Consider the following 25,489-nt stretch of genomic DNA (forward strand, 5'->3'; position numbering starts at 1 on the left):
TTTTTGGCGAGAAATTTACGGGTTTGCATTTTTGGCGGGAAATTTACGTTTGTGGGTTTGCATTTTTGGCGGGAAATTTACAGGTTTGCGTTTTTGGCGAGAAATTTACGGGTTTGCGTTTTTGGCGGAAAATTTATGGGTTTGCGTTTTTGGCGGGAAATTTTACGGGTTTACGATTTTGGCGGGAAATTTACGGGTTTGCGTTTTTGGCGAGAAATTTATGAGTTTGCATTTTGGTGGGAAAATAGTGGGTTTGAGATTTTGGCGGGAAATTGCGGATTTGAATTTTGGTGAGAAAATTGCGGGTTTGCGTTTTTGGCGTAAAAATTATAAATTCTGAATTTTAGCAAGAAAACTACGGATTTCAATTTTTATCAAAAATTACGGATTTGTGTTTTTGGCGGGAAAATTGCGGGTTTGAGATTTTGGCGGGAAAATTATGATGATGTTGATGATATTAGGTTGATAATGTAGAAATTGATGGGTTAGTGGGTTAACTCATAAACCTATTATAACCAAACTCATTTGACTCATTAACTCATTTAATCATCAACTCATTTAACCCATCAAGTCATTAGGGTTAAAATTTTCAACTTATTAGGGTTTTTGATTTGAGTTGAATTGAGTTAAACCATTAGTCTTGACCCATTTTGACACCCATACTTGAGATGAATGATCATAATCTTATGTAGCTCACGGCTATCCTTTTTGGTTAGAGAAGGTGTTCCAAGCTGAATCTATATTTGCTTAATTTTTGGCTCCTGTTTTGATTGTCCTCGTTCCCTTGTTTAAGTGTAACTCTTCAGTAACATTTACCTTGATATAATCGTTCAGACGAAAAAAAAAAAAAAAAACTAAATCATGGTAGAGGCTAGAACTGTTAAGAAGGGTGGGTCCTCTTAAGAGACAGGTCAAACGCTACACGTGGCAAGTGTTATCTCTAATATGGGTCCCCTCTAGCTGAAGTTGGTTGATCTGATCTGACCTTTTTGTTACGAGAGACGTCCGATTTTATGTAGATGGACGGTCTTAGATCACGCTGCCTTTTTCTTCGACATCTCTGACCACCGACTTTTTGGTACCTTTAAAGTTTAAACATACTTTTATTATTATTGTCAAAAAAAAAAAAAATACTTTTGTTATCTTTGATCAAATTAAAATTCTATATATATTATAATTGCTTTTTTTTTTGTTTAAAGGTTTTCTTACTCTCTTTGATTTATCATATCTATTGCGATAATGCGATTCCTAGCGTAATAGAGTGGGTTTTATATCAAAGCAACGATAAAAAGGTTGAACCCACCCTGAATAATTTCATTCATCGGATACGCTCTCTTTAACTTTGTGGAGATTTTTTATTTATTGTATCGTACCCCAAGATTTAACTTTGGGACATGATGTTCATGACTAAGATACTGACATGATTTAGATAAAATACTAGAGAAACGGTTTCTGTAATGACATGAAAACAAAAAATCAAGACACCAAACACGTGAAAACTTCATCAAAGATCTGTTTTTCATCAAAGTCCGATGTATCGATTATAAACAATATATATTGTAACGTCTAGTGACTAATTAGGAACAAAGCAAAAAGTATTATATTTCTAGTTAAAATTAAAACCAATGATTCCGAAGGGTAAAAGATCCTGACATAATAATTTTTTTAAAAAACCCATAAGATAAAATTCTAAATAGTAAATACGGTATGTATTATAGCGTAATCTATACTAATAAAAAGTAGAACTATAAGTTTCTAAAGCTGTCCACATAGGATTTTAAACAACCAATAGAAATTTGACATATCACTTATTAACATTTTATACAATTTTTAGATTTTTCTATATTAAAAATTATTTTAAACAATCTATCATGATTTAACATGTCATTCATTAACATTTTTTAAATTTTTAGAATTTTTAGAAAAAGGAAAATTTGAAATTTATGGAAATCAAAAAACTAATCACAATATCCCACATCAGCTAGAAATTTTTTAGACAATAGTTCAGAACCAGTATAAATAAGATTAATATGCTTCCAACAACGAATGAGCAGGAAAACTTGATTTATCAGGCGACCAAGTTTAAAAGTTTTATTTGGTTTGATCTGGTTTTTTATTTGATCAAATTAAAACTTTAAACAGTTTCAAAAAAATATTATAATATTTAAAAAATTTAAAAGTTTAAATATTATAAATATTGAAACTTTTAAAAGTTCTTAGCTTTTAAAAAGTTTTTAAATATTATAAGTTTTAAATTTTCAAATTTTAAAATATTATAAATATTAAAAAAATTTAAAAGGTTCAAATTTTGTATTTTGAAACCTTTTAAAAGTTTAAAATATTAGAAATATTGATGCAAAACATAAATTATCTTATTTATCTACATTTATGCTTTTTATTTCTTATGAGCTGTAAAATATATTTTTATGTATGATTTTAGAGATGAGTTGATATTCTTTCATTAATTTTTTATTTTTGGGTCTAAGGAAGAAGGATTGACATCGCAAGACCTTAATTTGATGTTTGAGTCAAATTTTGAGGTTTAAAGAAGAAAGATGGACGACAAACACACATATTTTATTAGCTATACATAAGCATGGCCAGGGTTACGGTTGTCACGGTTAAGGTTTATTAATCATCGGTTATAGTTAGAAATTTTTGTTACCTTAACCAGAACCGTTTAACAAACGGTTACGTTTAAATACGGTTACGGTGCAAGCGGTTACTGTTATATACGGTTACGGTTATTTGATAATATGATACGGTTGATATTATTTGAAGATATAATATAATTGATATTATTTATTTATAATTAATATGTTCTTATAGTGTACTCATATTTCTATATATCATATGATTCATATTAAATAAATATTATTAGTATATTTTATTATGTTTTTAAAATATTATAAACCAAGTAAAGATTTTGGTTTGAGAAGTTTATCAGTTTGATAAAATTATCAATGAATTGGGTGCATGTGTTGACTATGCTGGTAATCATGAATTTTACAAATTTTATGAAAAAAAAATGATTTTGTTCTTGAAGTTTGATGGGTTAACAAGTTGTATGATAGTCTAAAAAATGGTTTTTTNTTAATATGCTTCCAACAACGAATGAGCAGGAAAACTTGATTTATCAGGCGACCAAGTTTAAAAGTTTTATTTGGTTTGATCTGGTTTTTTATTTGATCAAATTAAAACTTTAAACAGTTTCAAAAAAATATTATAATATTTAAAAAATTTAAAAGTTTAAATATTATAAATATTGAAACTTTTAAAAGTTCTTAGCTTTTAAAAAGTTTTTAAATATTATAAGTTTTAAATTTTCAAATTTTAAAATATTATAAATATTAAAAAAATTTAAAAGGTTCAAATTTTGTATTTTGAAACCTTTTAAAAGTTTAAAATATTAGAAATATTGATGCAAAACATAAATTATCTTATTTATCTACATTTATGCTTTTTATTTCTTATGAGCTGTAAAATATATTTTTATGTATGATTTTAGAGATGAGTTGATATTCTTTCATTAATTTTTTATTTTTGGGTCTAAGGAAGAAGGATTGACATCGCAAGACCTTAATTTGATGTTTGAGTCAAATTTTGAGGTTTAAAGAAGAAAGATGGACGACAAACACACATATTTTATTAGCTATACATAAGCATGGCCAGGGTTACGGTTGTCACGGTTAAGGTTTATTAATCATCGGTTATAGTTAGAAATTTTTGTTACCTTAACCAGAACCGTTTAACAAACGGTTACGTTTAAATACGGTTACGGTGCAAGCGGTTACTGTTATATACGGTTACGGTTATTTGATAATATGATACGGTTGATATTATTTGAAGATATAATATAATTGATATTATTTATTTATAATTAATATGTTCTTATAGTGTACTCATATTTCTATATATCATATGATTCATATTAAATAAATAATATTAGTATATTTTATTATGTTTTTAAAATATTATAAACCAAGTAAGGATTTTGGTTTGAGAAGTTTCTAAACGCGTGGATCTAAAACCAAATAAGTATATGGATAAAATTGTCAATAATTGGGTGCATGTGTTGACTATGCTGGTAATCATGAATTTCACAAATTTTATGAGAAAAGAAATGATTTTGTTCTTGGAGTTTGATGGGTTAACAAGTTGTGTGGTAGTCTAAAAAAAGGTTTTTCAGTGGAAGAATGTGAAGAAGTTGACGAGGAAGAAGAAGAAAAAGAGTATAACGAAGAACCAAACGGTAAAAGTTACAATGACAATTAACACAAAATTTGACAATGAAAATGACAAGAAAGAATATGAATAATTAGAAAACATTGAATAAAAAACACGAAAACATAGGTGGTAGCGATCAATTAAATATAAAAACGAGTTAAATTCATGATTATAAAATTGTTTCGTTTTTCTGGTGGTCAAAGAAAATGATTTAGGATATGTGAGGTCATCAGTTTGATTTGCTTCGCCTGGACGTCAAGTTAAATTTATGATTTTTTTTATCAGATTTGATTTTATAACACAACTGATTTTATATTTTAAAATATTATGTATCTGAAATTTTTTTTTTTCCTTAGTACTAATTTTTTTTTTTTTATGAGATAATATTTTATTACCGTAATCAATCATATAAAATTTTTTATCAAAATATATCAAATAAACCCACGCGTCAAAACCTAGTTGTTAAAAAGGCAGAAGAAATTGCGAAATAATAAAATATCATGTTCTACAACAATTGATCCTAGGGCTGGGCACGGAACGGGTACCCTTGAATTTTCTCGTACCCTTTACCCAACCCGACCCTAACGGGTAATAGAAAAAAATTACTCGTACTCGACCTTTAAATAACGGATACCCGGAAAAACGGTTACCCGGAAAAAAATAGTTGACCATTTAAATACCCGACCCTTTACTCTTACCCGGAAAAATGAATATCCGATAAAAAAATTGTCAATAATCGCAATAATAATTTCATATTCCAAAATCCGAAAAAGGAAAAATTCATAAATGTATGCAACATATAGGTCCAAAAATTAGAAAATTACAAACTTAAAAAATAAAAATAAAATATTAATTCAATTGGGCGTCCAGTTGGACTAAGTTGAAGTTAGACTTTAACTTTAACTCTATAATATATTTATAAATTAATAATAAATAAAAATAATATAAAATATTAAAGGGTATTTACGCATCGGGTAACAAAACGGGTGAAGGGACGAGTAACGGGACGGGTATTAAAAACTAAACTAATACCCTATACTCGTCCCTTACTCACAGATAATATAATTATAACAACCTTTACTCGATCCTAAATTAGCGGGTACCTTTTTTTCGGGACGGATACGTCGGATAGAATACGGGTAACGGGTATTAGTGTCCAGGCCTAATTGATCAACCCGTTAAACAGATGGACTGGGCCTGTGAGGAGATAGATATCTGGGCTTGAATGAATTATTTAAAGTACCCAATAAACTTATGTACAAAGTAATCACCAATAGGTCCTCAGTGACTATTAAAAGCTATTAATTGCAATAATTATAGAGGAAGGAAAGTCACGTCCACGTGGACAACTGAAAATAAAAACAAACAAAAACAAAAAAGAGGAAGATGTCTTCACTTTGAGTTCAAGGTTTTTTGGTTCAAACATATTCATAATCCTACTGAAGTCCCTTATTTTATTCACTATCTCCGTGTTATAATGATTACCCATATGTACATGGTAAAAGAGAAAGGTAAGAAATAGGATATGGCTTAACCAAAACAATCTGTTAAATGTTCAGCTGTAATAGAAAATATTACTGGCGCATATATATATTCCATTTATTAATTACTTTTCATAAGGCTTAACTTTTTTGTAAGGGTTTGTAAATAATTTTGCATCTTCAGTTAAAGCGAAATCATTATGGTTTTGTTTTGTTCCGGAACTAAGAGCATACGCATACATTACAAGAATCGGAGTGTAGAATAAATACAAAAGACATCATGTTAGAGAAGTAAGCATAAAATATAGGTAGAAAATAGAAATAGAATACTAGAGAGAAGCTATAGGTACACCAAACTCTCCAATCTAAAGGAAGAATCCAAAGAAGTTTAGCCAAAGAGAATCCAATGGGTTAGATATAATCTAATCTGGCCTCATCATCACTAAGTCAGCCATGTAATTAAAGAATATATAGACATCTCTATATATGGACAAATTTATATGAAACTTTTTTCTTATATTATATTTTTAAATTTTTAAATTCCCGGCCCTATCATTTGGTCGATTCATAAACTTTATGTAAATAGTATTGTTCTGGATCGGATATCTCCATTTGTGTGGTCTCTATATTTTCCGGCTGCTTGAATCTTCTACTCCTAGATGGATGTGAACTTTCTTAATTATACATAGTGAGTCAGTATCACATTTATTAATTTAATTTTAAATCTTACATATAAAGATGTATCTTATCAAAATAATTTTTCATTTTTCTGTACTTATTAGTATATTTCAAGAGTTTTGTTTTCTGAAAATAAAAACGTTTAGTTTTGCGAAGATTGATTGATCTTGTTACATTCATATAATGACAAAAAATAATATATATCTAAATTTGTTTGAATATGGACTTTTGGGCATTTATATACACTGTTTGGTCTCGTTACTTGACTTAGGGTCGCACATGCAAACCGCATTATTTTCGTCCATTATGTTGACAATTAAAAACCTAAGTAAACAAAAGTATGTATACTGTCCGGAAAAAACGATGATCATAATTAGATAAACAAATGGTCCAACGTAAAACATGATAACAAGATAAACGAGGTTGTACTAGTCTATTGCTGTCAGTGTCGTTATTTATTTAAACCACTACTAAACCTGTATATTAGTAATTAGTAAACGATAGCAGTAGAATTCAGAATATAATAGGGATTTTTACTATAAAGTTTTCTGGCTATATATAAAAATCATAATGTTAGGGAAAAAAACGATTTATGATCAAACAACTATCAATCTTCCAAAGTTGGTTCATCGTATTTTTACGCAAGGCATTGATACATTGGTATATAACAGTATCAAACAAGTAGTTCCATCTTTTGGTTTACAAAGGTTAATAATTTGTTCGTAACTTGAAAAGGTTACAGTATGTAAGTTTAAGAGTAAATCACACGTCCCGACAATCACTACGCCTCCGACTACAATACGGCATGAGTCATGACCACGTATTATATATTTCTTTCTTTTCTATGTTTTGGTCGACCATGGTCACATTTCAATGTTTGGCCGGGTTATTCAATAATGAAGGATCAATTTCATTGCTTTTTTGTTTTTTTTTTTGTTTTTGGTTAAATGGTTTGGCAATTAATGAGTCAGATTATATCATATTTAAATCTAAGTGCCCGTGGAACATGGGCGGCGGACACCGACCACCTACAAAATTCTACTGTTCAAACGACACGTGTGAACTATTGCTCCCTAACTTTTTTTTTTTTTTTGGTGGTCGCCGCTACTTAACTTATAAGTCTTGATTGGTCCATCAAATTTTTATTTTTATTTCTATCATGGTTTTTCATTTTATTTTTCTTAATTATGAGTTATAAGATGATAGGGATTGCAAAAGACGGTGAAACTAATAATCTCTATAGAATAATGGGATTGGGAAAAAATATAATGTGGAATGTGTCAGAAAGTTAGATCGCAACCTCAATTTATCAATCAACGGAATGTCAGTTAATCGGTCAGGGAAAAGAGGAGATTAAAGTGTTATTTTATCTTGGCATAAGTGCTCTTTATCGCATATTTAAAAGTTGTAATACCAATTTGACTGTTGACAAAAAACAAAAACACAAATTGGAACTATAAAAGCAAAAGGAGAAAACTGAAAAGCAAGCTTTTCATAAACCAATTAGAAAATCATAAATTTATAAGTCACAAACATATGTATACTATTACTGGGATTAGGGCAAATTTGTCGACTGAATAAAGATTTCACCTAATAATAAAAACATAATCTATCTTTTATAAAGGTTACTAGTATTGTATTGTCATGTCTTATTCCAAATTAAAATTTTTGGAACGTGAAAACACACAACAAAATGTATAACATTCATTACTATATTTATATTCTAAGTTTAATTTGATAAAAAAAAAAAGAACATTAAGAAGTTCAAACTATAACCATACTTCAGTTCCTTGAAAATTACTAATTAACCAACGACTATAAAGCCCTCATTTATATTGCATAGCTATGAATACTTTGTATCATCAATTCGAACGATTGCATCCAAAGGCAACGGCTAACTAACTCCAACCAAAAAAAATCAAATAAGATAGCTTAAATATCCAGTTATATATGGAAGTAGCCGTTTAACCTACTTATATTGTAAATAACGTATAATTTTTTTAAACGGTCAAATTAGAAAATAGAAACTATATAACCTTTGGTTAAATAGTTTCCTTAAATCACCCTATGATTGCCAAATATTGAATCATTACCGTTTGTTATTATAATTCTTTGTAATAATACTACAGTAAACTATTTTAAAATGAGAACAAACAAATAATATTAATTAAGCTTTTTTGTCCTTTTCTGCCTTTACCTTTCCTTCTACTCCCGAAAAAGCACTGACTTTGCTCTGTTTCTTCATTCACACAGAGAAAAAGAGAAAAGAACAAAAAAAGAAAAGAGAGAAATCTTCTGAGCAAAATTCTGACAAAAGAGATGATGGAATGGGATCATCAGCAACAACCCAATAACCTTCACTCTTCTAATCTTCAAGGGATCGATGTTAATGGCGGTGGCTCCGGCGCCGGTGGAGGAGGAATGTACGTGAAGGTGATGACCGATGAGCAGTATGAGACTCTCAGGAAACAGATTGCTATTTACGGCACTATTTGTGAGCGTCTTGTTGAGATGCACAAAACCCTCACTGCTCAACAAGATCTTGCAGGTCTCTTTCTTCTTCTTCTTCCATTTCGTTTCTTCTCTCTGTTCACTTAAAGAAAACAAAAAAGGGTTCGTTTTGTAACTTTAACTTTTGTGTGGTTTTGGTTGATTTAAGTGATTCTACTTCACTTTGGTGAATATGTAATTGAAAATTCTCTGCCTTTTAAATAATTTCTTGGGTTAAATCTGATTCAAAGACCATACCTTTCGTGGATTTTTGATTTATGAGTAAGGAAAATTATGGTTCTTGGGGAATTCTAGAATCGATTTTAGAATTTGCCACCCAAAAAACATGTTTATGCTTGATGGTTTTGTTTTTGAGATATAAAGTTTCAATTTTTATTTAGTTTTAACTTCAACAACTCTGCTTCATTTGTCTGTTGGTTGTTGTTAACAGGAGGGAGATTGGGAGGTCTATATGCAGACCCAATGATGTCATCTATAGGTCATAAGATGACTGCTAGACAGAGGTGGACTCCTACGCCCGTTCAGCTTCAGATTCTTGAGCGTATATTCGATCAAGGCACGGGTACACCGAGCAAGCAGAAGATCAAAGACATAACCGAAGAGCTGAGCCAACACGGCCAGATTGCTGAGCAAAATGTCTACAACTGGTTCCAGAACCGACGTGCTCGCTCCAAGAGGAAGCAGCATGGTGGTGGTGGTGGTTCTTCTGGCAACAACAATAATGAGTCTGAGGTAGAGACTGAAGTTGAGGCACTGAATGAGAAGAGAAGACCAGAGAGTCTTCTTGGTCTTCCTGATGGCAATAACAACAATAATGGCATAGGGACAGCAGCAACAACAACAACAGCTCCTAGGCCTGAAGATCTTTGCTTTCAGAGCCCTGAGATGAGCTCAGACCTTCACTTGCTAGGAGTTCTATCAAATCCAAGTAAGTAACAAACAGATATTAGCTTTATAGAAATGGTCAAGAAAGGTTGTGACCAAACTCAGATGATTTCTTGTGATTTGTGTGTTTGCAGGGGATGAGCATCTTGTGGGAAAGATGGGACTGTCTGAAAGCTACAATCTTTATGATCATGTTGAAGACTATGGCATGTCAGGCTGATTCAAACAAGCTGAGGAAACTTCTAATTATCAGAGAGATCAATGATATGGATTTTGTAGTCAGTCATAAGCAGTTTTAGACTTTTCTGTTTTTTTTTTCTTCTTTTTTAATGGGTTTCTCAGGGCTTATTAAGAAACAAGTAGCTTATCTTATTAATCAGCTTCAGAGAAACATTTACATGGAATGTGGAAACGTCTTGTGATGCTTGCTTTGATAATTTCTGCATTCAGAAACATTTCTATATTCTTAATTATACTTTAAAAAATGGAAAAAAATGATTCAGTGCTTACAATTTCAGTTCAAACCTCTCCAGAGTTGAAAACATGCAATTCTAGCAAAGTTTTGTAATGACCCTTTTCGATTTCTTCCTCATTCACATTGTGTAAGACCAGAGTCTGGATAATCAAATCCTCCCAATCAATTTCAGTTCCTCTTTTCCTTTTCTTCTTGCTATATTCAAGCTCCAAAGACAATGCACTTTCACTAACTATGTCAGAAGGATGCTGTATCGCATGAATCCGTAACTTAGCCTTCTCAATCTTTTCTCTTCGTCTTTCAACTGCAACGCAACCCTTTATGTAAGAAGGAGGAAAAGCATCAAGCCCTACATCTTTCTCCAACACTTCCTTGAGCAGAAGCCTTTGACTCAGTTTCGATTTCCCTTTCCACCAATCTTCACACGAAACCATCTGAAAAAACGATTTCTTTTGCAACATACTATTATTGTTTCCCTGGCTTATTTTCCCAAGAATCCCACCCCAAAATCCATCCACATATTCCTTATACATCGTAGACAATTGTCTCACCGACATATTATCATCATTGTTACATAAACTTAGCTCACTTTCACCTCCTGCACTAGAACACCGAGACATAGTAGGCAACTGTTTCACCGATATATCATCATCGTTATTACATAAACTTAGCTGATTTTCACCTCCTGCATTAGAACACCGAGACAGAGTAGACAACTGTTTCACTGATATATCATCATCGTTATTACATAAACTTAGCTGATGTTCACCTCTTACATCAAAATACCGAGACATAGCATCTTGGTGACCATCATCATCACCATCATCACGGTACATAGTTTTTTTGCTAAGGCAGTCCTTCACTATATCTTCTAAACGAAACCCATCAGTTCTAACTAAATCATCCCCTGTCCCTAGTTTTATCTTTCTCATGGACTTGGCTTCCATTAAACCAATCAAAGTCCCTGAGTGTTTCACAACATTCTTCACAGTAACATCTTTAGCCCAAGGTAAACGCACTTCTTCAGCAACCTTGACGAGCCTCTGCAATAACTCTCTATACCGCATTTTAGAGGTATTCAACGAAACCCGAGCATCTTTAGCAAAATCATCAATCTTTACCTTAACACCATTAACCTGAACAACAAGGTTCAAAACAGCCACAACTAAAGGCATTGGTTTCCTCCCAGTAGACAAAAACCACTTGAGTGCACAATTCATCAGAAAAGCTCCTTGCTTTGTTATCCTCTCCTTCTTTTCCCTATCAACATCACTCAACCTCGATGAGTTATTAGCCGTGTTCATAAACAAACCCACAAGATCAAACTCACGCAACTCCAACTCCAAATGATCCACAACACGCTTAATCACACTCCCTAACTGATGCAACTCACAACCAACTTCATTAGCAATCTCCTCCATAGGCAAAACACCTTTCCCTTCTTTCCTCAACACAGCGTAACAACACGCCCCAATCAAAATCGGAAACCACTCACCTTGTCCAAATTCACCATCAGTGATTTTACTAATCATACTCTTAACCGTTTCAGCATTGTTCCCAAGATTCAATCTCTCTGTGATTACATCAATCAATTTGTTGGCTTCATAGATCTTCTTATCCTTATAAGCAAGAACAGAGCCTACACCAATGGTGCCTACTCGTATATATGTACCTTGAGGTCCGTTAATACCACCAAGTTGAGCCTCATAATTATCGTACTCATGTAATGTCCCACATCCACCGCAATACGAATTCCCTGTGCCTTCTTCGCGTTCAAGGTTGCTTCCATTGCATCTCTTGCATCGCATGATTCAAAACCCAAAGCTTCAAACTTTAAATTAGGGGTTTTTTTTTTAATCCCGGCGTGAACGAACGAAAGGATTGAGAACTGAAGGTAAAAAAAGACAGCGAAGCGAGATTCCGATCGACGGCGAATCGACAAGAACTGGGAGAGAGAGAACAAGACCAATGTGTAATTAAGGTTTGACCTTTCCTTAAACAACCTAAATTAGGTTTTATATAGTGTCGAGATAATAACAACGGCAAGCTGTTAATGTGATTAAACTTAAAACGGCAGAACGTTTAGAGTTGTGTGTTAGGAGACTTTTATTGAAAACGACATACAGTCTGAACATTTTTTTTACTTTCTTTTGTCATTTTGTTGTCTCCACAACAGTATATATATATCTTCTTCTTTCTCTTCACCGGTAAGAGAACCTGGGTTTCTGATTTGATCTATTTGAAAAAATTGCGGATTCCGTTCGTCGGAGAATCCTGATTTTTTTTTTTTTTTTTTAATTTGGGTTGCGAGGACATTGTGTGGAGATAGTTAGCGAGATTAGTAAGGGGATTCAACGGGGGATATAGTGCATTGTTCGACGAAAAGCCGCAGAGAGATTTTTATTGCTGTGCGATTTGACTGAGACTCAAAATTCTGAAAACTGTTGCTAGGGTTTTTTAGAAGCTCGAATGGTGAGATTGTCTCTTTCGAGTAAGAGGTACACTTACGTACACGAAAGTGGAAGTAAGCCAACTAGAGAAGCCATTGACACTCACCATGTGAGCATCAAGGGAAGCAGAGCAACTGGTTATGCTAGTCGTAGGGGGATTGGTTTCTTCCTGGTGCTTTTGGCGAGTTCTGTTTACTTTTTGCTTGGAAAGGTAATGATACTTTTAGGAGATGTCTGTTTGTGCTTTGTGTTATTTAGATATGAATTTTGCATGAAGTTTGGGTAGTTAGTTTCTGAGGCATTACTTGGAACAAGTGATGCTAATGCATATTATGAGAAAGACATACGAATTTATTTCTTAACTTAAAAGGGATCAATCGCATGGCTTTTAGAAGCATGGCTCTGGCTCATGAAGTGAACAATGTATGGACTATAGTTTGATATTTTCTTTCTTGTTGAGCAATATGTTAATAGATGAAAATTTCTACTTAAAGCACGATTCTTAATTTGTGTTACTTCGCAAGTCTGTTTTGTTCATGTACCATCTGTTGTTTCTTCACGCAAGTATCTGAAGGAGATAATTCACATGAAACAGGACAATCCAGTTAGAAGTCTTTCTTGGTTCTGCCTCTTAAGTGGTTTCTTAATTATGCTACAAAGTCGGAAGTTTGTCAAGAAAGGTGAGATCCTGGTTCATGATTGTACACTCTTTACATGCTTACCGAATGACATGACACCAGTTTCATGTCTCTGATTAATGCTATCTTTTCTTTGACTTATTCAGAATCTGTTATAATCATGCCAACCTTTGGCATCCAGCTTGATACTCAATATTTAAGGTACCCTATATATTGTTTGCACTCCATGATGAATTAACGCATTGAACTACTCCATATTAATAATGGTTGTAATTCATGACCTATTCTTATCTATTCAAGCACCAGTCATCTATTGCACATGTGTTTGCTTTGCAGTGGAAAAACTGTCTCCACGTTTATCCCTATTGGCAAGATTTTGAAGCCTGTGCTGGTTGAATGTGTCACCCCCGTTACATGCTACTGGAGTCTCTCCTTATTTCTGCGTGGCGAAGAACAACTTACATTGGTGTTTAAGGTAATAGCACCAGTTTGTTTCAATACATTGTGAGAGAAAACATTTTGCTGAAAACTTTGAGAAACACAATCAATCTGAGAATATTACGTTTAGCCATCAATTCTGAGTTTGGATTCCTCTTTGTACAGGAACTGCGACCCCCATTGAAGATGTTGGTTCCCATTTGGAAAGCGTTGTGTGCTGTTATCGGCACTGACCAAAGTAGAACCATAGCTGAAGAAGATGTTGTATCTGGTTAAGCATCTACATCTGAACATCCACTGGCTATGATCCACTACAAGACAAGCACTGAAAGTTGTGATCACAGAACTTTTAGATTTGTTGGCTGCTGCTGGCAGTTTTGTTTGAAAGATGATCCACACAATGTTTAATGTAATGTGAGAATTTGCCTCGGAAAAAAAGAAAGTCGTGACTGTTGACTTTGGACCATGGATCGTTTGTCAATTACAAACTTTTCTTCTGTATATTAACCGAATGAAAAGAGTACAACGAGAGAGTTAAATCAGCTTGCAAACTTTGGTATAGTGTAGTATCAACCTATACGACTATGTATACAAGGAAAAGCGTTAGTTACACTATGTCTACGAGTGAGTTAGCAAACTGAGGAAGTAGTTATTTACTGAGACAATGGCACTAAAGACTGAGATTAACGTTGCAACTTTTTTTAGCTTTTAGCTTTGTCTAAGCGTGACTTAGCACGATCAAGCGTAACTTCTCTGCGTTGGAACCCGTGCCACAGTTGTCTGGAACCGAGCTTTGCTATCTGTTTGTGCAATGCCTTCAGATTGAATAAGGGAACTGTCGTTGGTCGTCCATGAGCACACTGCACACAGACTTAATGGGTCAATTTGATTAAAATGAATCCTTTTGGTAAGATTTGATGTTTTCTTACTTACCTGGAAACAAAGCGAGGTCTGCTTCAGTCCTTCCATGATTAAAGAGCATTCCGAGGGTAACAGAGAATCTCCGAACATAATTGCACCTTTTTGAGAGAAAAAAAGAACACACACAGAATTAGCAGAGAAACCAAGTACTGAATGGTGGTCACTATATTATCCTTGAACATACAAAAAAAATAATGGAGAGATCAAGAATTCGAAGAACAGATGGAGGAACTGTTGATGATCCGTCAGTATCAGCAAGCTGGTTTGGCAAAAGTTGAGTAATAATCTTAAAGAAAGAAAAATAAAAGATAAGCTATGTGCGTATACACGATTCTGAGTACCTGCTGAAGAAACTCCAACAGATCAACATCTGATAGATTTACACCCAGAATGCATGGGACCTACAAGTGGTGTAATCAGAGTGATCATTCAAGTGACCCATACAGAATCCCACAGAGAATAGAATCGCCTTTAACTGACAAAAGCAGTAAGCGAAATGAAAGAGCTAGACTCTGTGCCTAACCGCATTAAGTGTGATTGGGGTTGGTTTCTGTTGGATGATGCTCATGTTCCTGTAGAAAAGGAAAACAATTATCACCCATCTAGAGAATCATGGTGTGCAATCTAAAGACACACAACTGCATATTGTTAGACAGCAGTTGATGAGACAGCAAGAGAAATTTTACTTCTTAAAGGACGTTGACCCTTCTACATTAATGTTGCAGATCCAACCCCAGTTTCGTATCTGCTCTGAATAACTCTGGAGTAACTGATAGCCCATTTCTGGCAGTACCTTTTATGTAAAAACAAAAGATTAACGATTCATCATCAATAAACCAAGGCAGAGTAGGCAATTCTGATGACTATGCTATCAAATATTATGTTCAAACGTACCAACTCTTGGTCTGCACTCAAGTAGGTGACTGTCCTTGCTTCCCCAGCCAAGACCTAGTAATTGCAATTGTTTTGTCAGTTGACAGAAGAACAATATTATCGACACTAGGAAACATTAGAAAAGTATTTCCATGAACTTGAAGTTCCAAGATGCTCTTACCTTTTTGTGCAGCTCTTCCAAACGAATTCTTTCATCTGCAGCATGCTGTAAACAATGACACTTGAAGATATCAAGATATTTATGAAGAGCAATAGTTTCCACACATTATGTTGTCCTAGTTTCAACATAATCCTCCACCATATTCAGACAAAGTGTCAAGAATTTAAGATAAAGGAGGAACCTGATCAACGATGGCAACTGTTCCACAAGCAACAATTGGGATATATTTTTTGTCAACCTGTTGTAGAACCTTGGCATCTTGAAGCGAGTGTCTATTTATAGATTCAGGAACCAATGATTCATCGGATCGTAGGTGCAAAAGTCCTGAACATATATCAAGTACACTATCTTGATCGTGAAGCTCATGTGATTCCTTGGCAACCTGCACAACAATGGAAAAGTTATGCATTGATATGATCATGAGACCATCCAAGACGACCCTTGAGTCTTGCTCAACACGAACGAAGTCAAAGATCAACTCTTCCTACCAAACTGCTATTTGGGATGCATTCTTACCTCATCTAGAGCATATCTCGAAGTTGAATCAGTCCAATCAGAGTTTAGGTGAAGGAGTTATTCATTTTACAAATCAGGTGAACTCATGGCTACGCGACTTAGACCTACGAGCATTCAAAGGAGGATTCCGACCAAGCCAGAAGTACTCAAGCTATGAACAAAACTGTTCTGAAATCTTGATCCATCCTAGAACCACTGAGAATTGGAAGCACGTTAAAATCAGTTCATACTTGAAAGATATGGATATTTCAAGTCAGTGGATCTGTCCTAGTTCCATTTTCGCGTCTGAGCCAAAGATCGTGTTACACAGACCAACTCAGAATCAATTTGGACACGAAATCAACTGGAGGATCTCAATGGATCTCTTATGTTTCCAACAAGCTCAAGAACACAAGATTTGGCCAACAAACCACAGAGTTACGTCCCATTTGCCAAAGGAGGTGGATCTATTTCTTAACTTGATGAGTTTCAGGTCCAGTTGGTTTAAGAGCTTCCAGAATTATGTTTGGCAACCAGGAGTTGTTTTCTACTAAGCCCAAGATGAAGAAATGATACAGCCCATGCTGTTTCTCATCAGCAAATTGGATCAAGGAGTCAAAGAGAGTTAAAAAGATCAAGGAGGTACTTAATGGGCTAATACAAGAACTTATGGCAAAAGAGAGCATGGGAAATTATTTTGGGGATGATACCTATCAAGTCCAGCCCAGTTTGAGCCTAATTCAAGTCCAAGAAAGCCCAAAATAATCACTTTATTTTGTGGTCAAAGAGAAGTGACGAAAATTGGAGTTCAACTCACCTTGGGAAGGAAACCTTGGGAAGACAAAATTCAAGAGTTGAATCTTCATTCAACTATCTATCTTTATTGTTTTTAGTTTCAAGAATAATACTTGGCTTTGTTACCAAGTTTTCTTATCTTATATAAACTCATGTAAGAGTAAAGAAATAATCAACAATCCAACTTTTTATCAAAACCTTTTCTTTTTGAGAGTGATTCTCTTCTGTTCTTTGTGAACAAAACCGATTGCTTGGTGTGATTCCAACAATCAAAACCGACTACTTGGTGTGATTCCGATAGTCAAAACCCCGATCTCCTTGGTGCGAGGCTGAGAGATCCGATCTTTTTGGTGTGAGGCTGAAAGATCAAACCGGTATATCAAGAGTCTTTCCGCAACTCTTGTGCGACCATTCATTCCACCATCCTTATTCTTGAGGCTTCGTCGTCTTTAGAATCAAGGTGTCTCTATCAACCAACTCGAAGGTGCCGAATCCTTGGGAGGATCATATCAAGTGGTATCAGAGCACACCCTTGAGTTTGGTATTCTATCATTCTATCATCTTCTAACCGTTCATCTTCTTCCTATCATTTTCTATCTTTCAATCTTCTATCTATCATCTTTCTATCTTTCCATCTTCTTTATTTTCATCTTCTCATCCTTTCATCTTCTATTTCTATTTATTTTATTTAAAAAAAAAAAGGCAAAAAAAAATAAAACGAGAAAAAAAAAGAAGGAAGAAAAAAAAAAGAAAAAGAAAGAAAAAAGAAAAAAAAAAGAAAAAACAGAGAAGAAAAAAAAAGGCAAAAAAAAAAGAAAAAAAAAAAAGAAGAAAAAAATGTCTAATGATCCACAAGTTCAAGCACTTATGGGAGAGATGCGACGGTTGATGAGGGTTGAGATGAGTGCAATCTACAAGAGGTTGGATGAAGTTCAAGTGGAGGCACAACAAAGACAACCACAAATGTTGCAGCATAGAAGAAAAAGAGATCAACTTAGAGTATTAAGGGCTGACGATTATTACACTACTCAATCATCAAGAACAAGCCATAGGAGGCCACAACACAGAGATGACATGGATCAAACTTATGAGAACATTGGAGGTAATAAGTTGGAGATTCCTACCTTTCAAGGCAGGAATGACCCAGATGCATACCTAGAGTGGGAGAAAAAGATTGAGTCGGTTTTTAGTTGTCAAAACTATTGCGAAATGAAGAAGGTACGAGTTGCAGTCACTGGATTTTGTGATTATGCCATTACTTGGTGGGATCAGTTGGTGATAAGCAGGAGGAGAAATGGAGAACACCCTATTGAGACTTGGGAAGAATTGAAGTCTATTTTGAGGAAACGATATGTTCCCAACCATCACCATCTTGGTTCAAATCATATTCTAAGGAGGCCTTCTAGACCAACTGATGGAGCGTCTACTTTCACACCAAGTTACCAACGAGAAAGAACATCTCTTGTTTTTAAAGAAGAGAAAGCTGCTTTTGTTTCGTTACCATCACCAAAGGAGCACAAGGAGTTGTTGGTTCAGAAAAATCTGTTAGAAATAGCAAAATCACCGAGTGAGCAAACAGAAGCCGAGGAACCAAAGCACAAAGAGATCAGCAAAGATCAGAGTGAGGAAGCCGCGAAGAAAGGCATTATCATCAACAACCTTGATAGTATGGATGATTCATCTGATGAACCAACAAGGAGAGAAAAGCCAACATTACATTTATCGTCAAGCAAGATAGAGCAAGTTGTTGATTTTGTAGGAACCAAGAAAGATCTCACTATAAACTGTGCAAATCTTCCTCATGGTAAGCCACCAGAGTCACTTCAACACTCTCCAACCCAAAGTCTTACAGTTTCGAGGACGAAACTTTTTCAAGAGGAGGGGTATGATATGATCATGAGACCATCCAAGACGACCCTTGAGTCTTGCTCAACACGAACGAAGTCAAAGATCAACTCTTCCTACCATAATGCTATTTGGGATGCATTCTTACCTCATCTAGAGCATATCTCGAAGTTGAATCAGTCCAATCAGAGTTTAGGTGAAGGAGTTATTCATTTTACAAATCAGGTGAACTCATGGCTACGCGACTTAGACCTACGAGCATTCAAAGGAGGATTCCGACCAAGCCAGAAGTACTCAAGCTATGAACAAAACTGTTCTGAAATCTTGATCCATCCTAGAACCACTGAGAATTGGAAGCACGTTAAAATCAGTTCATACTTGAAAGATATGGATATTTCAAGTCAGTGGATCTGTCCTAGTTCCATTTTCGCGTCTGAGCCAAAGATCGTGTTACACAGACCAACTCAGAATCAATTTGGACACGAAATCAACTGGAGGATCTCAATGGATCTCTTATGTTTCCAACAAGCTCAAGAACACAAGATTTGGCCAACAAACCACAGAGTTACGTCCCATTTGCCAAAGGAGGTGGATCTATTTCTTAACTTGATGAGTTTCAGGTCCAGTTGGTTTAAGAGCTTCCAGAATTATGTTTGGCAACCAGGAGTTGTTTTCTACTAAGCCCAAGATGAAGAAATGATACAGCCCATGCTGTTTCTCATCAGCAAATTGGATCAAGGAGTCAAAGAGAGTTAAAAAGATCAAGGAGGTACTTAATGGGCTAATACAAGAACTTATGGCAAAAGAGAGCATGGGAAATTATTTTGGGGATGATACCTATCAAGTCCAGCCCAGTTTGAGCCTAATTCAAGTCCAAGAAAGCCCAAAATAATCACTTTATTTTGTGGTCAAAGAGAAGTGACGAAAATTGGAGTTCAACTCACCTTGGGAAGGAAACCTTGGGAAGACAAAATTCAAGAGTTGAATCTTCATTCAACTATCTATCTTTATTGTTTTTAGTTTCAAGAATAATACTTGGCTTTGTTACCAAGTTTTCTTATCTTATATAAACTCATGTAAGAGTAAAGAAATAATCAACAATCCAACTTTTTATCAAAACCTTTTCTTTTTGAGAGTGATTCTCTTCTGTTCTTTGTGAACAAAACCGATTGCTTGGTGTGATTCCAACAATCAAAACCGACTACTTGGTGTGATTCCGATAGTCAAAACCCCGATCTCCTTGGTGCGAGGCTGAGAGATCCGATCTTTTTGGTGCGAGGCTGAAAGATCAAACCGGTATATCAAGAGTCTTTCCGCAACTCTTGTGCGACCATTCATTCCACCATCCTTATTCTTGAGGCTTCGTCGTCTTTAGAATCAAGATGTCTCTATCAACCAACTCGAAGGTGCCGAATCCTTGGGAGGATCATATCATGCATGCTCAGTTATCTTTCATGGAACAGAAAGTCAATCAGTCCGGTAAAAACAGACCCTATCAATTTGTTTAACCTGAGAGACCGAACAGTTATGGCGCCATTTCGTTGTGGATATATCCGGAACTACATATTCCTTTAAGCGGTAGTCTGCGAAATAATAACATAGTAAATAATCCAGATGGAAGAGGGGAGAAAAAAAAGGAAACATCATGAAGACTTCCATATACCAAACTATTCAAGGAGCATGTTTGATTGACAAATTATATTCTCGACCATTATGTAGCAGTGTCTTCCAGATAATTCATCTACGAAAGAGACATATTGCTAATTCAAGGTTAATATTTACCTTTGTCTCCATCCTCCTTTTGGGTCTCTGAGTGCACAGTCCTGCAATCAGCAGATGCTTTCAAGTCTGAGGCAAAAATCAATCTGTTTTCTGTTTCTTGTTTGTGATCATACGACACATCATCAACGATGCTCGGCTTCGGATGCATATAAGATGTATTATAAGGTTGTGTCAAACACTCCAAATCATCAGGTTCTGCAGAAATATATACCTCATTAATATCTTTTGTACGACATTCCGGAAACTAAAACCAGAGCAGAAACATAATATCCACATCTGACCAAAGACCAGTAGTATGTACCTGATGGATCAGAGTTCTTTGATTTCGTGTCTGATCTACAATTTAAGCTGATAAATTTCTTTTTATCCTGATGAAAAGGAGGAGCAGAGCGGCTTCTTCTTGACCTTTGTTTACCATCATTATTCTGTCTAGAATCCCTATAACTGAACTTGTCCTTTCTGATACTAAATTGTTCAATACCCACATTATCTGCATGCCCCCACAATGACTTGCAAACTTTTTCATCTGACTGAGTGCAATTCTGAATATATGTGAAAGAATCTGTGTTGGTTTCTCGACAATCCATTTGCGGTATGACCTCGTGGTCAAATTTGATGTTATTAGCTGCAGTGAACAAATATTCAGGGTCAGGCATCCTTTCCAGTCTCAAACTCCCTTCAAGAATTTGACAACCTTTCTCATAATCTGACTTCCACTTGGTCGCAGAAGGAGGAGTAGAGAACATTGGAGACAACTCAGAACTTAAACAGAAACTCTCAGCACCAGAGTTCCCCACATTGACAGAGGAAAGGTACTTTTTCCTGAAATTTTTGTCTTCGTAAGAACAAAATTCTGCAGTGTGGATGGGGGCAATGTTAAAATCTTCTTCAACACTTCTACTATATGAGGAACGTTGTGGAGTAAACCAGTCAGTATCCTGCCATTAACTCCCTAGGGAACAATCAAGGGTCTTCGTCATTCCATGAAATTCAAGAGTATCAGAAAATATATCACTTTGAGAACCACCCTCTCTGGTCTCTAGGACACCAATCAGCGAATTACTTCGGTCGTTATTAAGTATCAGAGGCATGACAGATCCAGACCTTTCATCATGAGTTCGTATGGGCTCCTTAAGGGTTAGGCTCCCTCTTGAGGAGCAACCACGCAAGAGATGCATTCCAGTGAAATTGCTGACACTTAATTCATTTTTGTATCCTCCAAACTGAAAATTTAATTCGTCTGAATCTTTCCTAAGATCCTTGTCTATATTGCGAGTTGTGCTACTCTGACATCTTTTTAGAGACTGTTTACTGCATGTAACACCAGCAACGAAGCTTGTTTCCAGGAGGTCAGTAACTTGTGGAAAGTCTATGTCACATGACTGTGGAAGAGAATCAGTCTGACAGTCAAATTTAGCCACAGTGTCTTGCTCTTTGAGATTCTCAATACTCATGTCAAATTCACATTGTACAGACCATTCACCCTTTCCTTCAGACCATTCACCATTTCTTTTCACTTCAGCAGAAAACAGAAAACTACAAGGTGCCTGGTCATTGCTTCTCTTGAGCTTCTTTTTTGTAGGTTCCATAGCTTCTGGCCAATCTGCATCCAGAAAATTAGAAATTGATAGAGACTTTCTGGGAATATGTAAAAGGGACGAACAATAGATAATTCCTCGTTCTAATAAAGAAGCACTGATGTTTTAGAAAGGTGATAGTATGAAAACTTCTGTACCTTCTTGAAGTCTAAGGTCTTGTGTATCACCTTTTGCTAGTAGATCAGCATCCTCATCAAAAACTTCTGAGACTAAAACGTACGGAAACATTGAAACACCAAGAAATATCAGGGATATTATCAGAGCTTGAAAAAAGTGTGCGTACCAAGACTTGTATCTTTCTTCCAGTTGGCTAGAATGATTCTTCCTATGAAGGCAAGTATAGGTTCCCAATTCTGCCACAGATAGAGAAATTGGCAATCATTAAAATTTCAAAAATATACTACAAAATCTAAATCACAAGAGAAATCTCTTACCTTGAACTCAACGTGCGTCTTTGATGGTTCAAACGAGAATTCATAAAGATGACGTGGGCATGTTATGCACAAAATGTAACTAGGATTGGATTGAAGTCTATTACGTCTTCCTGTTTGTAACCCATCTGTAGGCTTCCAGTCATCCGTACACTCAAAACTAGCAGCCAAGTTGTTCAGCAGCTTATGTATGGGACCTTTGCTTATGAATCTTGAATTGATATCTGTTGCTGTGAAGGTCATACAACGATATAGAGAAACTACCTAATCTAAATAGCAGGAGATATTTGACGTATACATAATCTACACATAATAAGGTGCAGAAAGATGGATACATATATACTGCAAGGCCTGCAAGGAAAATAACACAATATACACAGAAATTGAGGCTCAAAGTTTAACAATCTGACAAACAAAGGCGATAATTTTAGTGCCCATCTGTGGAGCAAGTAACTTACCTTGAAACTATCGCCAGGACCAGATACATACCCAGAGACATTCAGCATGCCATTTGTAACGTTTACTTTACAAAGCGGGGTTGAAGCCTCTGTCCCTGCATCTCTCATCAATAGTGAAAATGCTGGAGAAGAAGGATTGGTTTGAAAAAGTTCTTCATCACTGTAACGAGGAAACAATCAGAACATCTACGGCTTTGCGCCAATATGAATTATGAAGGGCTGATTTCGTAAAGATCTTTAAAATGAAAGTAGGAACCGACCTTTCAATATCAAGAACACTAAAGGAAACATTGGAGTGCACAAGGGCAATCCGGAACACACAAACTTTTTGATAGATTCCAAAACTTTTTTGGGGCTTCCATTGCAAAAAACAATAAAAAAACATGGTCACATTTCAGAAAACTTCAGCCAATACGAAAGTAAGATTAAAATCCAGATGTCTTACTCTAAAAAGGTAAGTGTCTAAGAAATGAACCTGGATTGCATATATTTTCGTCTCACTGGCTGATTGTAAAACAAATCTCGTACCGTTACTGCATCAACCACGTCAAGATCAGATGTTAATCATGACCAAGCCAATGTAAGCCAAAAGTTTCTGAAAGTTGTACTAAAGGCTTCACTTTCACAATTGGATAAGCATAACAGATAAAGCAATGGTGACAAAAGACACATTACCTGTCGTGCCAGAGACTTTTCTCTCATCATCAATTCCTAGATGTAGACACTTGGATCCCTGATTTTAGGAAGTTTAATTAAAACCATAGCCAACGCCACACAAACTATGTAGGAGTGTTTGAGTAGCATCAAAGTCATCACATACCTTCATAACCTTTCGATAACCATTAGGCCTCCCAATAGCTTTTGTCCTGATTTCCAGTAACGAGATATCTGATATTGAAGCTAACGCCTCTCCACGGAATCCAAAAATTTCACTGGCTGTCTCCAAATCGTGAAACTTTGAAGTAGCTGTTTCCGCAGATTGCTTAAGATAAGTTTCTCAATCGAAGTGGCCTTTATCAGTGCATCAAACATAAAATATTGCCACAACTTACCATATCTTTCTCCCAACAAAACCAAATCATCTCTGGAAACGCCTGATCCTGAAAACCAAAAAAAATATTAAAAATATTTCCAAATTAGGACTCAATCATTAGGTAAAATAAAAGTAATCATAGTGGAGCTAATACTCACCATCATCCACAACCTTGACAGAGCACGAAACAACACCAACGAAGATAGAAACCTGAAAATAGAGAGATCAATCAGAAGAAATCCAGAAGAAGAAATCGAAGTAGAAAGGGGGGATTTGATTTTTTGCGAACCTTGGTCGCACCAGCATCGAGACTGTTGAAAACGAGTTCTTCCACGACCCTCGACATGTCGAACATGATAATTCCAGAACGCATGGAGTGACGAACACCCTCAGGCAAGGGCTTGATCGTCTTCATCCGACTGAAACACGGAGTAACAAAAACCCTAAAATTTCAAGATGCGATTCCGGCGGGTATCAATTATTGGAGATCGCGAAGTTATTTATCGCCATCTCCTTTCGCACCGTCATCCTCTCTCACTCGCTCTTAACGGGAAAGGTTCAGCAACTGGAGGGAAAATCAGATATTGGGGGTTAGGGTTTCACAATACGACATCGTTTAATATCATATATAGATTTTTTTTGTTCCTTAAACGACAGCGTTTCATTATATCATAAATGAAGCTTTTTTCCCCATTAAGCTTTAACAAAATACAAACACATCTTTTTTTGCTCCCAATCAAGAAAAGTCACGAGAATAGACTAATTAATGGATACGCATATTCGTATCTATGATATTAATTTTTAAAACAAAATTAAAAATCATTACAAGAAGAAGTGAATTAAAAAAATATATCATAAATGATAAAAATATTCAATGGTTTTGAGTTTTGACATCTAACATATTTGTACCCACAGTGTTGATGATATTTTTTGGCTCAGAGATTGCTATTTGCTGATAATTACAATGTAATAATTCAAAAAGTTTCTTTGTATAAAATGATTTCATTAACTTTTCTTTTTTTAATTTTCTTTTTGGGGTATATTGAGAATGAAATGGCACGACAAGTGGGCTGGTGAAGTTGACTATCTATCTCCGCCAAACATAAATTAAATTTTAACACACTAGTAGGGACTCTATAATGATCATATTTAATCTAATCAGATTAATTAGTCTTTTGTCGATTCTACATTTTTTTCTCTCCAAACTAAGATCTTGGATCGACCACGTTGCTTTGATACCCATCCACCATCAATTCTGAACCACGTCAATGATATGGTAATTCCATTTCGTATA

The 25,489-nt window shown here is 35.2% G+C and overlaps 3 protein-coding genes, 1 long non-coding RNA gene and 1 pseudogene across 5 annotated transcripts; 3 read left to right on the forward strand and 2 right to left on the reverse strand.

The window, feature by feature from the left end:
• LOC104721225 (WUSCHEL-related homeobox 13-like) lies at positions 8,588-10,219 on the forward strand. The gene is made up of 3 exons (XM_010439155.2): positions 8,588-8,934; positions 9,328-9,825; positions 9,917-10,219. Exons 1-3 carry the CDS (start codon positions 8,706-8,708, stop codon positions 10,000-10,002), a joined length of 813 nt encoding a protein of 270 aa, XP_010437457.1. The 5' UTR covers positions 8,588-8,705; the 3' UTR covers positions 10,003-10,219.
• Positions 10,097-12,232, reverse strand: LOC104721224 (plant-specific TFIIB-related protein PTF2-like). Of its 2 annotated transcripts, XM_010439153.2 has the most exons (2): positions 10,308-12,232; positions 10,097-10,222 (listed from the first exon to the last, which is right to left on the reverse strand). In XM_010439153.2, exons 1-2 carry the CDS (start codon positions 12,063-12,065, stop codon positions 10,121-10,123), a joined length of 1,860 nt encoding a protein of 619 aa, XP_010437455.1. In that variant the 5' UTR covers positions 12,066-12,232; the 3' UTR covers positions 10,097-10,120. The 2 variants fall into 2 exon arrangements, with proteins under 2 accessions (XP_010437455.1, XP_019087027.1); XM_019231482.1 differs by lacking the exon at positions 10,097-10,222 and having other exon boundaries at positions 10,278-12,232.
• LOC104727561 lies at positions 12,716-13,583 on the forward strand. Its single transcript, XM_019231736.1, has 3 exons — positions 12,716-12,918; positions 13,303-13,387; positions 13,492-13,583. Exons 1-3 carry the CDS (start codon positions 12,727-12,729, stop codon positions 13,581-13,583), a joined length of 369 nt encoding a protein of 122 aa, XP_019087281.1. The 5' UTR covers positions 12,716-12,726.
• On the forward strand, positions 13,696-14,024 carry LOC109127176. The gene is made up of 2 exons (XR_002033924.1): positions 13,696-13,820; positions 13,949-14,024. It is a non-coding gene; the product is annotated as an uncharacterized LOC109127176 (long non-coding RNA).
• Positions 14,403-24,779, reverse strand: LOC104721226 (annotated as a pseudogene).

This window comes from Camelina sativa, chromosome 11, assembly GCF_000633955.1.
Source record: "Camelina sativa cultivar DH55 chromosome 11, Cs, whole genome shotgun sequence".
Lineage (NCBI taxonomy): Eukaryota > Viridiplantae > Streptophyta > Magnoliopsida > Brassicales > Brassicaceae > Camelina > Camelina sativa.

What these genes read in the sequence shown, in the direction of transcription:
- LOC104721225 (XM_010439155.2), top strand. Translation starts at nt 8,706, where the DNA reads ATGATGGAATGGGATCATCAGCAACAACCCAATAACCTTCACTCTTCT. An exon ending in TGCTCAACAAGATCTTGCAG is followed by an intron (nt 8,935 to 9,327) that starts GTCTCTTTCTTC and finishes TGTTGTTAACAG; the next exon opens with GAGGGAGATTGGGAGGTCTA. An exon ending in AGGAGTTCTATCAAATCCAA is followed by an intron (nt 9,826 to 9,916) that starts GTAAGTAACAAA and finishes GTGTGTTTGCAG; the next exon opens with GGGATGAGCATCTTGTGGGA.
- LOC104721224 (XM_010439153.2), bottom strand. Translation starts at nt 12,065, where the DNA reads ATGCGATGCAAGAGATGCAATGGAAGCAACCTTGAACGCGAAGAAGGC. An exon ending in ATGTTTTCAACTCTGGAGAG is followed by an intron (nt 10,223 to 10,307) that starts GTTTGAACTGAA and finishes TTCTGAATGCAG; the next exon opens with AAATTATCAAAGCAAGCATC.
- LOC104727561 (XM_019231736.1), top strand. Translation starts at nt 12,727, where the DNA reads ATGGTGAGATTGTCTCTTTCGAGTAAGAGGTACACTTACGTACACGAA. An exon ending in TTTACTTTTTGCTTGGAAAG is followed by an intron (nt 12,919 to 13,302) that starts GTAATGATACTT and finishes CACATGAAACAG; the next exon opens with GACAATCCAGTTAGAAGTCT. An exon ending in TCGGAAGTTTGTCAAGAAAG is followed by an intron (nt 13,388 to 13,491) that starts GTGAGATCCTGG and finishes TGACTTATTCAG; the next exon opens with AATCTGTTATAATCATGCCA.